This window comes from Miniopterus schreibersii, assembly GCF_964146895.1.
Source record: "Miniopterus schreibersii genome assembly, chromosome: 7".
NCBI lineage: Eukaryota > Metazoa > Chordata > Mammalia > Chiroptera > Miniopteridae > Miniopterus > Miniopterus schreibersii.
This window is the reverse complement of record NC_138108.1, coordinates 9212600-9231562: the sequence shown is the minus strand read 5'-3', so window position 1 is coordinate 9231562 and position 18963 is coordinate 9212600. Positions and strand designations below refer to the sequence as shown.

The window sequence follows — 18963 nt, the reverse complement described above, 5'->3', positions numbered from 1 at the left end:
CAGATAATAGAGGGAGGGGAGTTTGTCGCTTAGTTGTTTGTTCTCTGTCCCTTGACCTCCTTTTGCAAATCCAATCATAATATCTTGGCAGAGAAATGACCCTGCACACTTCCGTATTCATTTTGAGCACTGTTATCGCTCCTGTTTAGGGTCGATCTATTGCCATTCTCTCCCATTTTAATTCGCTTAGATGACTGATGAACTTGTAGCTTGCAGCTTGGGCTCACCCCTGCCTAGTCACTTTCTCCACGGTAGTGCCATGCATTGCTTGGCCTGAGGCTGAATTCTTGAACATACAGTGACTGGTTGAGACGAACCCAGATACCCCTCTGGAGCTGAGGGCAGTGTCAGCTTCCCCCTGAGTCACAGGTCTAGGGGGCGGCGGGGGGAGGAAGAGATGCTGGAATAAAATCAAGAACCTCTCAGAGAAAGAAAGGAATGCATACTTGGTAGGCAGCCAACAGCGTCAATACAGTTATATTCTTGCAGTTTCCAAGGTCATCTATTTTTTTTTTTTTATTCTTTAAGTATAACATACTCTCAGCCTTTTTTAAGGCCCTCAAACACAATATTGGTCCTTTAAAAATTCATTGCCCCAAATTGTTATACAGTAAAACCTCAATATAACAGATTAATTTGGGTAAGGGAGTGTCCATTAAAGCTGGAAGTCCATTATATAATAAAATAGGTTTTCCAAATACTTGTTAAAAAATTGACAAATTAGCTTACCTGTTTTTACTTACGTAGACACATTTGTGTAATTAAAATTAGGTATGTATGAAAAGTTTAATGTCACAGAAAAGTTTTCTATATGTATTACTGTAATTTTAAATTCATACTGAATAGGTCTAGTAATTCATGCATTCACCAGTCCTGATGAGTAAAGAAATGCACATGGCTGGGGTGTGGTTTAACGCACGTGGGAACATCAGCCTGCACGCATGAAAACTGCTGCAGAAACTCTGCCACGTGGCAACTGAACAAATGGCCACGTGTGATACAGTGTGATCACGTGCTAATCATTCGCCAAACATTGTTTACCAGCAGTGACGCTTGGATTATAAATATCTACACTATAGTTGTAGATACATAATATCTATGTCAGTGAAATTACTGCAGTGTTTTTTCCAACATGGCCTATCTGCCAAAATTTATTAAAAGTGTATTAATAACAAAAAATAACCTATTAATTTCATTGTAAGCAAATCTTGGTTAAAAGCATTTTAAAATTAACAGGGTGTTAATTTTCACATATGATATACAGATTGGAAATTTGGTCCATTAAATATCCAAGGTCCACAAAATCGAGGGTTTACTGTACTCTTTAGCTCCCTCCCCCTCTCCCCACCAGAAAAGAGCCCCTTGATCCCAAGTGTCATGCTTGACTCATCTGCATCTTGCCACCCAGCACAGGTTCTGGCCATTGTAGGCACAGAATGAGTATGTGCAGAATAAATACATAGAACTTATTCTCTGAATTCCCCCACGATTCAAGGACCTCCGAATTTATATAAAACAGAACATCTAGACCTATGAGGGCTGCTTCTCTTTCTTCCCATTTTTAGCACTGGCATTTTACTTTGATTTTATAAAGTCTATGACTACCATAAATAGCATGTTTTACTTCTTAACTAATCACTAATATGTCATAATTTAAAACTCCTGTTTTAACCCCCTTAAGTCTTTTTTTTTTTTTCTCCTACCTACTCCAGGCTAAGAGGGGGAAAGGGATAGAAAATGGGAGTGTATATTAGCAGGCCCTGCATGTATTTACTGGTTTCCTTGCACCATCATTGTAGTGGGTTGACCTTTGTTCCATTTAAAAGGTAAACTATTTTTTTTATTTTTATTTTTATTTATTTATTTTTAAAATTTATCTTTATTGTAAAAGGTAAACTATTTTAACAGGAATTGCGTTGACTGTATAGATTGCTTTGGGTAGTATGCACATTCTAATGATGTTAATTTTTCCAGTCCATGAACATGGTATATTCTTCCAGTTGTTTGTATCTTCCTGTTTCGTTTCTTTATTTCAACTTATCTTTATTGCTGAAAGTATTATAGATGTTTCCCTCTCCCCCCCCCCCATTTATCCCTTCCATCCTGCCCCTATTTCTTTTTTCAATGTCCTGTCTTCTCTGATATTTCTGTCTTAGATGTTACTTAGTTAATTTTATAAAGAACTAACTTCTTCTGGGATTGTGTGGACAAATTGGGTTGATGGATGTTCAACAATGTACATCGGTGGTAATGAAGCCATAATGAGAGGGGAGGCAATACCGTGGCAACTGAGACCCAAGAGTTTTAGAGAGGTTTCACAATTTGCCCTCCAGTGACATGTTCAATGAACTCACAGTCTTTTAACTTTTACTTTTTAGGCTTATGTGCAGAAGTACGTTGTGAAGAATTATTTCTACTATTACCTATTCCGATTTTCAGCTGCTTTGGGTCAAGAAGTGTTCTACATCACATTTCTTCCGTTCACTCAGTGGAATATTGATCCTTACTTATCCAGAAGACTGATCATCATATGGGTCGTAAGTGTTACTATTACTTATGGGTCACTATTTCTTCTACAGCAACTACCTGCTTTGCTACTCAAGTGCTTTGCACATATGTTCTTTTTTTAAGCACTTAGAGATGAATTTTTGCCTGGCTTACTTTGGAAAAATAACAGTAAAAATTAAAACGCTTTGAATACAACTTGTTTTGTTTGCAAAACCCAGTAAACCTGTAAATTCCGTGTACTTTGGTGTCCACATCCGTATGGTTGAGGAACACTAGACGAGGGGAGAAGTGATGTGCAGGGAAGACGGCCTTTGTGAGAACCCATAAAGGGCCATGAAGTGCATCCTCCTAAGAGGCCCAGTTTAGTAAAATTGGATCAAAATCTGACACCAGAAGCTAATGACTAATAACTCCAAGAGGTATTAAGCGATACTCTAGAAACAGCAGAGAGACAAAAACATAAGGCAGGCACCTTTCTGAGGAACCCAGTGACAATTCCAGGCCAAGAGGTAGAGCCCCTTTCTGACGTTTTACTCGGGACCTATTGTTTAACTTTTTTCAGGACCAAATAAGTTCTGTTGTTGTTATTGGAGATGGTGGGTATTTGCAAGGCAGCAAGGCCTGCTGCCAGTATGCGGGCGGTGGGGTCAGAAGGGCCTGGGTCCAAGGGCAGCTCAGCCACTGCACTCGCCTGGGTGCCCTTGTCCTCAGCCTTACCTTTCTCATCAGTACAGTGGTGTTAACACCTTGCTGACCGGTTACGAGTATGCACATTTCTGTGTCCTAACGTTGCTGACGGGTCACGAGATAACTCGTGTCTGCACTTAGGTTAATTTAAGTAATTTTAAACACCTTGCTGACCAAAGTAGCTGGCTGCATGGGCGAGTTCTGGCTTGAAACAGCCAGCGTTAATACTGCACACCTCCCAGAATCACCACCAAGGTGTCCAGAGTGTGCACAGAGCTCGGGCCAGCCCGTAGAGGACGCTGCACGTCACCATTTGAAAACATGGTACTTCATCGCGACTAGTTCCTGAAGGCACAGGGGTCTCCAAGACCAACGAATTCTAAGGTCATAGGTGATTCAGCGGGAGAGGGAGCTTCAGGGACAGGGATGCCAGCATGGCTGGTTTCCTAACTCGGGAATCTGCAGACAGCTCCACGGTGCTTGGTTGTGTGTGACAGTCGGGGTTCTCCTGCGGGGGCCCTGCCCTGAGAAGCGCTGTGATCCTAAGCCAGCTGCTGTCCCGCCCCACTCCGGGCTTCGTTGTTTTTCATTTGTAGAACAAGTTAGAATGACCTTGATCGGGAGCCGTAAACTCGGAGGTCCTCAGAGGCAAGGGAGAGAAGTAAAACAATGAAGTCCTGGGTGGAGAGACACGGTGTGCGTGGGGTATCTGTAAGTCACAGTGTGACCACCCCACGCCCTGGAGAGCAGCCATCCCTCTGCCCTTCCTGTCACTGCCATGAAGAAAAATAGGCCAGAGCGGCCAGATCTGTTTTCTTCTTGCAATCTCTCACTCTTTAAACGTAGGCTTACATTTATTTTTAAAACATTATGTGCCAATGGAACACGGAACACTTGGAGTCCAGACACATGAGACCTGGGTTGAAGCCTCTAGCCTAACCACGGAGGCCCTAGGCTCCCTGTTAGGATTATTTGGCCCCAAATTCTTCCTTTTTTCTCCTTTCTCTCTAAAACTACAAGCCACTTTTTCCTTTCTCTGTTGTCTCCTGGCCAGCCCTCTTCTTAAATCCAGCTTGTGCCTAAAAGTAGGATCCCTTTAGATAGAATATGCACCTTTGTGTAAGGTGAGTGTTAGGGCGATTGTCCCCCTCCCTGTCTGAATCCAGCCTCTGTACCTGCAGAGCAGTGACAGCCACTGCAGGAGTTGGGGGGAGGGCATTCCTTTTGTTCTTAATATCTGAAAATGCTTGAAAGACCCACCATGCTTGAGTTGCTTTCCAGTATTTTGAGATACCAAAATTTATTTTTGAGATACAAAAAAATAAATTAGAATTAAAAAAATCCAATTTCTATGGTGCTTGAGTGGGGCAAATGACATTAATTACTTATAATAACCTGGGAATATCTTGTAATGTGTATGGTCAGCTCAAGGCCAGTTATCTCCCCCACTGAGGGTGGAAACTTTTCCTGAGGACCCAGATGATGGGAGGCAGTGGTCAAAGGCTCTCTGATTGTCATCATTGGTTGTTATTTTCCGCTTTGGAGCCCTCATTTCAAAGTGAGCAAAGGATTTCCTGTTTGAGATAGAATTACCAGTCTTTTGTCAGAGGGTGAGCAAATAAAATCTTTGCCGGAGAAAGGAAAGCACAACCTTTGAGTATGCAGTTTGTCTCCTGAGCTTTGGCGACTTGTGACTTGCCCTTAAAAATGGGTGCGTGGCCAGGCCCATCAGGCACCGGGCTGAGAGTTACATGTTCTGTGTGGTCAGCTGCATCTGTAAGGCAGTGGTGTGGTCCTGGCAGTTCCTGGGTGAGAGAACGGAGGCCATGGGGTGTATGGAGGGGTGGGGGGACGAGAGAGGGCAGGAGAGGGAAAGAGGGGAGAGGGAGGGAGCTTGACTGATAGGAAGGGAGTGTGCTCTGTGCTACAGAGACAATGATGAGAGATGCTTGGCTTGGCCCCAGTGTTGAAGGTGGACAAGGGGAGGGAAGTTCCTGGGGATGTTGGGGGGTGGTGAGGAAGGAGGGGTGGAACAGGGGGAGGCTCCTCTCAGTTTCCTACCCGGAGGCAGCCCCTCTCCTGGAAGGGCTGTCCCCGAGTGAGCTGTCCCTGCCTCCTCGAGGGCTGCGAATTAAGCAGTGTTGGTTACACGGGCAGGCCTTGGAATCATAACTGGAAACCTCTACTCGCACCCAGCAGTCTTTGGAAGGCAGCTGCATCCAGGAGCGCCAAACCTCCTGTCAACTTTTATATTAATTTTACAGTTGTCATTGGATGAAGTCCCAACACGTTTCATTGCCTTTAAAAATCACTTGTTGCATTCGGAGTGACTCACGCGGCCTGAAGTAGCTTAGCAGAATTTATGGCTCGCCACAATCCTAACTGTTTCTCCTCTCTGTGGTACACTTTTATTGCTTTCATTGGCGTCTCTGTTCATTGTCTTTTTTTCATTACCATATTTGATCTTCATAACAGTGGGTTAGTATCATTTTCATCATTTTATAGATTGGGACAGTACTACTTCAACTAATAATAAGCCATGTCGTATGCTGAGCCCTTAGTATATATGCCTTCCACTGTAATTTTTCACTCAGGTTTCAAGACACTGTGCCCCGGCTCCTTGTGTGGCATGACGCGGTCCACCTCCACCCAGTGTATGTTGTGGCTGCGCCTGGTCCAAACAGCTGTGCTGGGGGTAGGGATAGACAATTAAATAGGGCTCAGAGCCGTGGGCCAGGGCAGAACATCAGGAGACTTGGACTGCAATCCTAGTAGTGAAGGCTTGCTCAAGGCACTTGAGATGTATATCCAATCCATTGCTCAATAAATGTCAGATTGCTTGCTGTTTTGTATTCAACACAACTGGAGGGACATGTTAAAAGAAAATGCTTAATCGCTTGGTGAATATAAATATTTTAGCACAATCAGAATGCTGGCGATAAAAAAGCCATAAGAGCAGAAGATTCCTTCTGGCAGGTCCTTCTGTTCCCACTCTTCCAAGTCCAAGGAACCCATGTTGGGGAGCTCGAGTTGAAAATGATGGATTTCACACCTCTCACATTCTGATTGTTGAAAGCTAGCTAGCTGACACCTGCAATACAAAGCGGACCTAAAATTCACATTTAACTTGTGCCTACCATCCAGATAGCGTCTATCTGCAGCAGATTCTAGGGTATTAGTTTATACAACAGTCTTCTAAATTGGTTCAGAGGCGAACTTTGTGATAACATGTCAAAATGCAGTGGCGTCTCTGGATGTGGGCTGGCTGCCATCTGGCTGTGTCACAAGGAGTCTGAGACAGGCGGAGGGAAGGGAGCAAGACAGCTTGCCTGGTCCCTGCAATTCACAGCCCCCAGACTGGGGTCAATTTTAGTGCCAAAAGAGGACTTGAAATGTGATTATCTCCTAATCCTCTGTTTAAACCACTACCACCGTTCACTTCAAAAGATTGCCCGGCTTGTTAAGTTGGTTCTTGCTTGAGATTAATGAGTCTTGAACAGTATTCGACAATGGCCAGATTGTAACCCTCGCTGACTCGCGCTGAGTGGAACAGAATTAGGCGTCAGAGATTCTGCCCAGCGCCTCTGAAGTAGAATCTTGTAATTTAGCCTTAGTTAAATATTAAGTAAATGTCTCTAGGGGGTTTATTATGCAAACTGTATTGGTTTTGAAGCACAATAAGGAAATCTTTTGGTTTTAGTGTAGTGTTTTTTGTGGTGGTGTTTTTTTTTTAAGCCTTTTAAACTGGGCTCCTGCGGTGGGATAGTTTGGATCTCTCTAATTATCACCATCATTACCTGAGAAATGATTCCCTACCCTCTCATTTATGATGATGACTGGAGAAAGTGCCCACACTTCCCTAACTCTCCTGCCCTTCCCCCCACCCCCACCTACTATCTCTACTCCTAACCCCCTAAGACCAATTGGGTCTGGTTTTGGTTGTATTTTGTTTTGATTGAGCAGAATTGTAATCCTCCCAGATAGAGACCAGCACCTCTCCTCTCCCTTGCCTCCAGCATCTCTTCTAAATGTTTCACTTAATGTATGTCATAGAGGTGCGATTACTCTAAAGATTAGCCAGGTATACAATTATTTGAAACACCAGGGCCCTGGAGGCAGGATGTCTTTAAGGATGAAATTATATTGGACCTGCTAAAATGATGCAAAAAAACTAAACACCTCTTACAGTTAGCCTCCTCCCTTCCCTTTGACTGTAGTGGAGCTTTTAATGCCTTATCAAGCATTTGCCAGGTCATATCGAGACCCCAAACCAAGGAGCATCTCTTGTAGGGCACAGCCTGGGGACTTCAGTTTCTTTCTGAATTCAGCTGGAGCGTGGCCCGGGTGAAGGACTGAGGCTGCTCTCTGCCCACTGCCTACAGGCAAGTCAGTCCCTAGGGGCCTTCACCCTCTGGACTGGACTGTGTCCCAGATTCTCTCCCCTTCCTTAGTGAAACAAAAGGAAAGAGAATGAGCTAATCAATAGGCCATAGGGACCTTTCTTTCAGACGAAATTTTCTAATAAAATGTAACAGGCTTTTTTTAAACCAGTCAATTCCTTTTGCAGCCCAGGCTGCGTTCTTGAATGGCTGTGGTTCCCCAGCAGCTGCTGGCTGAGCCTCCTCTACAAGCCAGGAGCTTTACATACGAGAACCCCATTTCACAGATGGGAAAGCTGAAACCCATAGAGGCGAAGCGACCTTCACAAGGGTACACGCCCAGTAAGGAGAACAGGTGGTCTCCACTCCTGGTTCTGCCTGCCAACCCATCTTTCTTTCCACGGTGCCATTTTGCCTCAGATGGCTAACCTCTATTGCTCCCACCCACCAATTCAATTTTTGAGAATTGTGCTTGGCCTCTTTGGTTGAAAAAGCTCCATATATCATCACTGTAAACAACTAAAAACTCAATGAGTGGAATCCGAGAGCTGATGTCTTTAGTTAGGCCATAACAGAAGGGTCAGTCAAAGGAAGAGATGAAACTCTGGATTTAACTCGAAATCGCTAGCACACCTGTATTAGGGCTGCCAGTGGGATGACCACACCCCTAGGCGGGCTGCTTAAACCCGGCCTATGTGAAATAAAGGCTGAGCAATTTTCAGTGTTGGCCTTCATAATTAGGGAAAATATTTAGCAGGAGAGAATGGATGCAGGGGAATGGACTGATAAGCCTCCATCTTTCTCTAGCCAACCAAGACCACACCATGACTGTTTAATTAGAATTCCTTAAAAAGTGAAAAGAAGATGGTGGCTCACTCGGGTAAGCATGCCAAACAAACTGAGTGTTCTTTGAGGCTTTGCCTGTTGGCTGGGTTCAGAAATTTAAACAAATTTGTACTGTAGCCCGGCCGGGCGTGGCTCAGCGGTTGAGCGTCGACCTAGGATCCAGGCGATCAGGGTTCTGTTCCCGGCCAGGGCACATGCCCTGGTTGCGGGCTGCAGACAATCAGTGACTCTCTCATCATTGATGTTTCTATCTCTCTCTCCCTCTCCTTTCCTCTCTCTGAAATCAATAAAGATATATATATATATTTTAAATTTGTACTGTAGAAAGCTTTTAGAAAGCACAAGACTGGGTTTTGTGCCTATTTAAAAAAAAAAAAAAAAAAAAAGGCTACTGATCTACAAAGCATGTTTGAAATTTTGCCCTAGGGGGCAATCAAAAGGGTGTGTCTTTTAACATTGAAAGGATTAAAGCATTAAAACTTAAGAGGCTGACTTTTAGAAAACCCAGGTGCCTATCTTTAATGTTATAGCTGCCTCAGGATGGTTAAAGGTGTGCTAATCTGTTATCTAGCTCTCTTAAGGGTATTAATTTTGCATAACCTTATACATTTGTAAGGAATATATTTTAAGGAAAATTTACAAAAGATATAAAACCACCTAGAGCCTTTTTAGAGTGTCACTTTTAAGATGAAAATATAAAGAGCCATGCATGGAATGGGCCCCAGTTCAGCAAAAATGCCCGGTAAGTGGAACAGAGGTTTTGTGATGGAAATTCACCTAGGAAACCCTAGGTGAATGGATACCCAAATAAAAACACAGGTGATGTTAAATATTTTTTCGAGGTCCCCTGGACGTTTTTTACCTGAAATTCTGAGATGATGTGCATTTAAACACTAAATGTTGACATAAGCCAGAAGGCAAGCTTAGTCATCTTTTGAAGGCGTCTCCTAAAACACCTTCTGAATCTTGTGTTCTTGCAGACACATCAAGCTAGGTCTCCACTGTATTGTTTGGGGGTCTTGTAACCACAAACATAGTTCATTGTTGTTATTACCAACGCCTCGTTCCTACGCTAAGTCTAGATGCACCATAGCACAATCTGAAAGAAAAGAGTAAAACATTCTTGCCTCTTAGGGTGATGAGATTGTACTCAGATGTAATTGGTCTCCTGTCAGCTCTTCACCTCCACTGTGAAAACAGCTGGACATAAGCAAACGCTATAGAAATAGGTTCTGTAGCATTTTTGTATTTAACATATGATGTCGGGAGCATGTAAGTAGGAAAGATGATTTCCATGAGTCGGGTATTGGTCCTAAAATTAAGGTTTTGTTAGGTATTGTTTCTTAAAGTATCCAACTCCACAGATAACATAGTACTTCCAAATGTATTCTTATCTCCTTAATTTTGTAAGCTATTAATTCCTGCATTACATATGAAATTAAGGAAGAGATATTAACAACACCCAGACCTTATTCTCAGTCCAGCCCTCTTTCTACTTCATGGTACTGCGTCAGGCTTAAAAGAAAGAGTCTCTTTGGAGCAAATGAGTCTTTGGAAAGGACCCCACAGACTAGACTGTAGGGGGAAGATGTAGAAAAAATATGCATAGATGGGAAAATGCACCCCTAATGCAAGTTCAAAGATGTTGACCTTAAAAATAAAAGTTATTTTATCAGCAAAAATGTGTTTATTCAGGAATAGCAGAGAATTCAATTCAGGACATGCAAGTTATGGCAAAACCATAGGCCAGTCTGGAGAACAAAGGAGAAGACTGTCCTTTCATAGAGAAGAGGAATTTGGGAGGAGCTGTGATAACCATAGAGCCTATTGGAGGAGACTGGGAATTCGAAAGTATGGCTTTTCATTGGTTGGGTCATTGCCAGGGGAAGGAAAAATAGTATTAGAGCAGAAAACATCTGTCTGTTGGAGGCGCAAGGTAGGAATTTTCCTGTTTGGGGCATGAGTGGTAGGACGTGAAAGCCCCTTCCAGGCCCTCCCGACTCCAATCTTGGCTTAAGTCTCCTTTATTAATTTTCACAGAGAAATAGGCACTATAAGATATACTGGGTAAATGTGAACAGGATTTAAAGATGTTAAAACATTTGGTAAAGGCCAGCATTTTTGGCTTTTTCTTTTAGAGAAAAGTTTGCCCCATTTCTCTCAGTGCTGGAAATTCTGGCTTTGCCTAGTGTCAGTGTCTCAGAAAGCGCCTGGCAGCTTGTCTTCAGCTTGTCCTTAACCTCAGCAATGCTGATGGTTTGAGAGTCTGGAGGGGTTTACTAATGTCAGAGCTGATCTTGAAGTACTTTCCCCAAAGCCCTTTCTAAATCTCCATTTCCTCCTACAAATCAGAACCTGATTAGATAAAGCGCTCAATGTGCTCTTGGCTTAAACATAAAAGAAAGGACGGAAGATGATCCTTTTTTTAATAACCATGTAACTTTAAATTTTTATTGTTAAAAGAGTTGTAGACATTCAAAATTATGTCACAGTTGAGAAAACAATTCTTCATAAAAGACAAGATTGAAAGAAAGTATGTTCAGAGATAGGAAACTATAAAAAGTAATTTACCACATTAAAATAATTCTTTTAAAATGAAAAATTACAAAAGCTGAAATAAAAAATTTAATGGAGGGGATTGCAGAGTAGGTTTTACATAGCTGAAGAGTCAGATGACTGAAAAACAGGTCAGAAGAAATTTTCCTAGATACTTTTATAACTCCTATGTTTCCCCATCACAGCCCTTAACCTGTTTCATTTGAATTATCTCAGACACTCTCCCCCCCCTTACCCCAAAATGCTCCATAAAGGTGTAGAACAGGTCAGCTCCAAGCACACAGTAGACATTCAGTAATTATATGTTTAAGGAATGAATGATTGAATATACATCTTTATATATTTGTTCAATAATGACCTAAAGCGAACTGTTAAATAACATGACATATTTCTAGGGCTTTTTACCTGAGCCCTGTACTCCTGAGAAACAGAAACCCTCAAGGTTCCACCCTTTTGCCATCTGGGAAGTGACTTACTACAAGGAACCACCCTTCCCTGTATGATTTAGACAAAACTCACAGATTGTCCCCTCTCCCCCGCTTACCTGTGACAAGGCCAAACACCTACCCTCCAATTCCCATTCTTTGTCATATAAATGACTAAGTAAACTTGGCCCCCACTGGCCCATCTGGACAAAATACCTCTACCTTGACTTGAGCAAACTTTAGGTAAGCTGCTCTCTATCCCCAGCCCCTGACCTTTGGCCCACCCTCACCCCAGCCAGCACACAGCCCTACCTGCGGCCCCCCTGAGAATAAGCTGGTTTGGGGGAACGTGCCCTGATCTCCTGTCCTGCCCACCTCCCACGCTCGGGGAGCATCTCTCTGGCCTCCGCTCCTCCCTATGAAGAAAAGCCTTTCTGTTTGACCCGTGCAGACCTCACGGTCAGGGGGGTCTCCCTACTGCAGCAGCCCTTCTGGCCCCTGGCGACGATCCTTTCAGTCTCTCCTTGCCCGAGGCCAGATTTGTGTTTTATTTGACAAAGGAGCACAGAGAACTCCACCCCAGAGAGCCTCTCTGCACGGCTGCACCTTGGGCCTCACTCTCCAGCCTCATGTTGTGGCAAAATTTACTTTGCGTTTGCCCCCCAGTGCAACACAGCCTTTTGTCCTGCAGAATCCCTCAGGAAGGCGTTTGGATCCTTCCTCTAACCAGAGCAGCCTACAGAGAGCAAGAGAGGAAGGAGCTGTTCCGTTGAGGCTGATGTTAGCGTACACCTGGGAAAGGCGGCTCACACAGCCACTCCCTACCTTTTTATACGCCGAAGCCCACGCATGGATGTAACTAGATTCAAATGCAACACGGAAGCACCTTCCGCGGCCAAGTGTGAAATGTATTTTCTCTCACTTTATATGTTTTAGAGCTGGCTTTCCCAGAATTGATGAGAACCGCTGAGAGTTTGCTGTGTAGTAACCACTTTCTCAGCTGTGCCTAGATAGTCACCTTGTGATGTTACTGTTTCTAATGAATGAATAGTTCGCACAGAATATGGGTGCTAAGGAGTGCTATAGCATTTTATTTTTTAAATGTTTTTAAGTGTCAAAGGTAGACACTTGTCCATTCTGTTGTGTTTTTTTTTTAATTTTTTATTGATTTCAGAGAAAGGAAGGGAGAGGGGAGGAGAGAGAGAGAAACATCAAGGATGAGAGTCATCGATCTGCTGACTCCCGCAAGCCCCCAACTAGGGATCCCCTTACCACAATCTCCTGGATCATAGGTCGTTGCTCAACCTCTGAGCCATGCTGGCTGGGCAGTGCTATAGTATTTTAAAATAATAGTTGGAAAATTCCTCTTAATTCTATTAGGACACCTAGGCTACTGATTAAATCCATCAAATATGTGTTTATATACCGATTAATTCAGGGACATTAATGTAACAAGTAATAGTGAGTCATACAATGTTCTTTTCACCCTGTAGTATATCTTAGAAGTTATATACTAGATGTTATAGCTATTGAAGGAGTTGCATCATATTTTACATTAGATTCTTAATTATCTCTGAGAGTCCTGGCCACAGCTGTAAATCTGAAGTTATTTACCAATATAAGTGAGTTGTTTACTCTTATTTTTTCATGAGCTTGGTAGATCCAAAAAGCAGGACTTTTAAACTAAAACATCTAAATGATCTCCCTTAACACGGGGTGTGAAGCAGAAAAGCTACAAAATGAATACAACCAACAAACACCACCAAAAACAGTCCATGTCCATTAGGCCCTCGCCTCTCAGATTGCTGTTTTCTGAAGCAGTGAGCAGTCTAGTTCTCCAGGGAGCCACGGTTTGCGCATCGATTCACTTAGTGTACAGATTTTTATTCTATAATGGGCACCAGTAGTTTTGTATTTCCAACATTTTCGGAAACACTGCCTCAGTTCAAGCCTACACCATCTCTCTCTCTCACTCTAACCTTCTAACCGGCCTCCTTCTAGCTATGCTTAACCACCTTCACATGCTTCCTCCGCACAGCATGTAGAGTGACCTATGCAAATGCAAAGGTGGCCGGGAACCACTCTAAAGCACATGAATGTCCAAGCACCTTAAGCTTATCTTCCACAGTCGGCCCTCTGCCTGACTCTACCTTCCTCCTTCCTCCTGCCCGCTCTCTTCCCTGGAGCCCCAGAACCTCCTGATGGAGTGTCCCACCCCCAGTCCCTCCCCAGTCCCTGCGTTTTAGACACACCATGCTCCTTCCCAGGGTCCCACCACCTTGCGTGGTCTCACCTGCTCCTGGCTGCTAGGTCTCAGCACAGACGTTGTATCTAGACAAGCCACCCTGAATCTGTATTTGCCTTCCCTGCTGGGTGGTTCTGCATTGTTGCTTGAACCCGGCACCTAGTGGCAATTCAATGAATAATTATTGAGTAAAATAAATACAGGCTGTTTCGGGGAGAAAGGGCGTAGAGGGAGGGGGAGAGGGTATAGGGGTATAAATAGTGATGAAAAAAATAAAGGCTGTTTCTACAAAGATGACTTAAGAGCTGCCCCCGCCACCCCCCCCCCCCCCCCGTTGGGGACAGACCTGTAAGGAAGTAATTACAGTTCAGGGTGCTAAAGGTACACTAGAAAAATCTACAAACTACTAAGGTAGTTCCTAGAGGTCTTTTAAAGATGGAATTGTTCCCCAGCGGCCCCGGTAGGACACAAATTTGGTCAAGAGTCTGTCAGGTGTTTTTTTTTTCCTTCACGAAAGTAGTAATTCTATACATTTCTCAACTACTGAGGAATCTTTGAACCAGAAACCAGATTTTATTTGCTTTTTAAAAAGAGCATCAGGTCTCTTTCTTACCTTGTGATTGATGAGTAACAACTTTTTAGTCATTCAACAAACATCTGGCAAGGGCCTTTTACGAAATACTACGCTAAGTGCTGAGGATCACGCAGTAAATAAGACAGACTTCGTCCTGCTCTCCTGGGGTTTAGTTGTAGGCAAGACAGACAGTAATGAGTAAATCAGCACAGTAATTAAAGCTGGTATGATTATTGTTCAGGCCACAGGGTGAGAGCAGAGACCTACTTTAAGGAAGGTGGCCAGGAAAGAGCCCCTTGTGTCAGTTTCATTTTACTTACGGCTCGAAGAATGGAAGGAGCCAGCCAGGTGAGGTGCTGGGGGCGGGAGTTCCCAGCTGACCCAGCCAGACACAGTTCCAGACTCTGGGTCTTGAACAAGACAGAACACCCACTTGGGGTGTGCTTGGGGCCAATAAAATACATTTATAGTCTAAATGCAGGCAGGGCAAAGTTGGATGAAGAAAAATAAAAGCAGGTACGAGAGAGTGGTGACAGGCAGCTGTGTTAGGTAAGGTCCTTGGTCGGGAAGACCTTCCAAGGAGGTGGCATTTGGGCAGAGGGCTGACTTGACTTATTGTTTACTTATGACTCACGTTTAAATTGTTATAGCAAATCTAGAATGTTTGAAATCTAGCAACAGTCTGTCTAATTTCTGTATTCATTTGGAAACCAATGTGCTCAAGAAGTCTAAATGGCCCAGCAAGCCTTTTAAGAAGAAAACTAGACTTGGAAAGTATGAGGCCATGTTTGTGTTGGTTTTTCTCCATCTTTAAAAGAAAGCATTTGCCGTGGTTCAAATCTGGTAAGACACTTCATCCAACAGTGGTTTTGTGAAAATGCTTTACTGTCCACCATCCCGTGGGCCGCAGCCTTGGAGTGGGCTGTGGAGTCTGCAGAGAGAAGAGCGTGGAGGCTGCCTGCTGGCCGGGAAGGCAGGCGCTGGCAGGCTCCAGTCAAGCCTTGCTCATGACAAAGGGTCACGAGGAGGTTATAGCCCCTCAGTCCTGCTGGGGAGGTTCTGACTGTGATCGACAGCCCCTCCTAATAGCGTTCGAGTTAATCACTCACTGGCCAACTGGAACATTGGTGGCGCCCTGCTCTCCCCTCCACTTTGCCCATGCTGGCCAACCTCCTTCCTTTGCTCCCTGCAGTGAGCAGGCGTCAGGCAGGGGACCCATGGGGACGCCTGTCCCTTTCTACTCAAAGACTGACTCTTCAGAGGAGACTCATGTAATCCCAAGGTAGGGGAGGACCAGTTCCTGTCTGCCTGGCAGAAACCTGGCGATGAAGCCCTCCTGCCCCTGACAAGGAGGAAGCAGCAAAGGCGGGACAAGGGAAAAAAGACTGTCTTCCAGAGGAAAGTCATGACTGCAGCCAAAATAACAAGGAAACTTGACTTTTGGAGTTGACGGGCTAGATATTTTCATGTCTACAGCCCTTGTCAACTGTAGTGTAATCTTAGTTCTTAGACTGTTTCACCTTAAGAGGGGACATTTTTTTGGTTGAGCTCTAAAAGTTGGTGTTATTTATCCCCACACAGGCCCTTCCACAGGGTTTATTAGACCAGGGCCTGAGGAATGAGGGCCTGACCACGAGTGTGTCTGCACCCTTTGGTAGGCAGAAGGATGTTACCAGCAGGCAGAATTGACCCCAGGGTCAAGGGGCCTGTTCATGCAGTCATTCTCGCCGAGAAGTTTTCTTCCTGAGATATGGGCCCTGCCCCGCACTTCAGGGCTTCGAGTTCTCTCTCAGTAAGGAAGAGACTGTCACAAGGTTTAGACATTTCCCGGGAGAGAGGTTAAGTCTCAGACCAGGGCCAGTTTCTTTCGCAGGTGAGATGTGAAGTTTTGGTTTCTGGTGATGGTGATGGTGGCAGAGGGGAGCAGTGATGTAATGACAGTGTGGATCCTAACTTTCGCCTGAAGGTCCTGTTTTTTGTTTTTTTTTTGGTTTTTTAAAAATATCTTTATTGATTTCATAGAGAGGAAGGGCGAGGGAGAGAGAGAGAAACATCAATGATGAGAGTCATCATTGATCAGTTGCCTCTTGCACGCCCCCAACTGGGGATCGAACCCGCAACCTGGGCATGTGCCCTGACAGGGAATTGAACTGCGATCTCCTGGATCCTCGGTCAGTGCTCAACCATTGAGCCTGCCTGGCCGGGCTGAAGGTCCTGTTTTCAATTCGGAAGGAAGAGAAGTGATGACCAGGAAAGTTGGGGGGAGGCACACAGTGAGGAATAAATAGGAGTGTTGATAAACACATCTGATTGAGGGTGTTGTGGAGATAACATATTGAGTCTTTAGACTTCGCACTGATTTGGACACACAGACTTGGTAGCCACCCTTGTTTGTGGTCATCTTGTTGACAGTTGTTTGAAATGAGTATTGGCTCTGCCCAGCATTGATAGCTCAGCCCGTGACATCAGACTGAGAACGGATAATAGATGTTGTATATAGAAATAGGAGAGTCCACTTGGCTGTTCCCCACAGTAGTTGAGTAGCTGTGTATCCAGGGTGCCCTCACCAAAGACTCACATCATCTGCGTTGTCATAAGTGAATTTTCCTCCCTACATCCTGTGATTATGGCTCCCATAATTTTGTTAGCCTGCATATTGAGTTTTTCTCCATATGCGTTTCCTTAGCTCTCCATTTCCACCCAACCTCTTAACTGCTAACTTAATTTGCTCATGGACTGCCGCCCGAGGAAATGCAGCCAGCAGTGCCATAGTTAGAGACCGAGAACACTTAGACCTGAGGGTCTGGGAATAACCCTTTACTGTTCTTATCACCAGTTAGTTCAACAGTAAACTATTTGCGAACTAAGAGAAGTGGGAAGATTTGGGCACGTCCATGTGTGAAGGAAACCTAATCCAGACAGACAGAAGGCCCCTAACCTTTGAACTTTCTCAAACAAGGACCCTTAGGTCAAGTGCTTTTGAAGCACCGTCTTCATGATTAGAAGTGGTTCTCATCCCTGCAGGTTGCGGCACCGGTTGCCGGCACCACAGAACCAGTTTCTTACTGTGCGGTACAGCTGGCGGGTCACGCGCCAGGCAAGCCCCTGAGCCGCCGTTGACCGTGACTCACCTGGCGTGGATGATGTAGCATGGCTTCACTCCATGGAGTCTTTAATCCTTCCAGAAACAAATCTTTCGTATATTTGTTTTCTGACCACCGTGCAGGTCTTTTCCGAATTCTCTAGATTGCAGGCTGAATCACCGCGGAGGCAACCTTCAGCTCCTTAAACCTGAAACCTGAAAAGCTGTCTCTCTCCAGCATGAAATGATCCGGCTCTGGCCACATGCACTAGGAGAGTCCGTGGTGGCTTGAAAAGCTAGGTGTTCATTGGTACTGACCTTTGGCCTCAACCAGGCTCGTGATCGATCCATCAGCACCATGGCCCCACCCCGACCTCCCCACGTGGAAAGACAGGAGGGGGCAGGTACGGGCGCGTCTTCTCTTCTCAGGGTGATTCCAGCCTAGACACTCTCTGAGGCTAAATATATTTCAGGGTGTACTGAGCCTGAACCCCATTTTAATATCTGTGCTTTAAGGTAGATATTCATTCTCGTGTATTATTTGTCAGATGCTAGATGGTGGAATATGGAGAAAAGCCCAAGTCCAGCTCCTCTATACCAATGGCATTATCTTTGGAGAGACAGTCACCCTCTGCAATCGTCAATGTCCTCATTGTAAAACAGGAATGACGTGAACATTAAATAACGTCTATGAAAATACACTTAAAAAAAAATCACCGCACAAATATAACGTATTATTTAACCCAGCTCCGTCTTAATGAAAAGGCTCAGCTAGTTTGAAGCAACTTTCCTACAACTATGCTACACCCATGACTTAACTACTGATCTTTGTACCTTTAGTGTTTATCTTCAAAAATTTCAGAAGCAGGTATGAGCTTGAAAAAGTGGAGAGTTAGAGCAAGCAAATGTAACTTATTTTGTTTCTCACCTGCCATTTGTTGCTTTAGTTAACGTATTTTTTACAGAACTTGGCATATGTGAAGATGAGTTTTCTAATAGTCTTCTGTGATTTATAATGTTTGTTCTGTGATTTCTTTGTTTTGGTGCTTCAGGCATGGAATGAAATTTTATTAGTTTGAAATCACAATTGCTTCTCTCAGTGATTCATGCCCCCCCACACCCTGTCCCCACAAACCCATGCAAACCCACGTGATATACACAGTAAAAGAGCCCTGACTCTTAAAAAGTAAATAAAAATAGAGCCACAAGCATGAGAGGATATTCAATTGAAAACAACTTTTCACACTGGATGGTAAGCAGTAGTCTCTAGAATATTTCCAAATAACCATAACAAAGAAATGCTTTTAATCCAGTCCCTGGAGGCAGCTCGGGGCCTACAGAGCAGTGTGTATTCATTCCAGGGACGAAAAAACACTGAACCCTGGGTCCACACAACAGGGCTAGTGTAGTTGGTCTCCTTTTTTTGTAAAATCACTGATCTTAAAAGCCTCTATAGCTAAAAGTTGCTCTTAAAATGAATTCCGTGCTCGTGGTTTGAGTAGACGGAATTTCCCCAGCTTTCTCTGTGACATCTGTGGTCACCTCCTCAGTGCCCTGTGGAAATGGGGTTCAGGGCCAGAGCTGGGCAGGACATTTGAAGACAAGAATATTAATAGGCCCCATTGCTACTTCTGTTAGATCAATATTTGCAGACATTGTCA

At 44.2% G+C, this 18963-nt stretch overlaps 1 protein-coding gene across 1 annotated transcript in view; it reads left to right on the top strand.

Annotated features, from left to right (window-relative positions):
- SGPP2 (sphingosine-1-phosphate phosphatase 2) overlaps positions 1–18963 on the top strand; it is a 78325-nt gene that overhangs the window by 31878 nt on the left and 27484 nt on the right. Inside the window, exon 2 of the mRNA XM_081142714.1 lies at positions 2379–2537. Within this exon, the coding sequence (XP_080998840.1) occupies positions 2379–2537 (159 nt within the window). The remainder of the gene's footprint in view (positions 1–2378; positions 2538–18963) is intronic.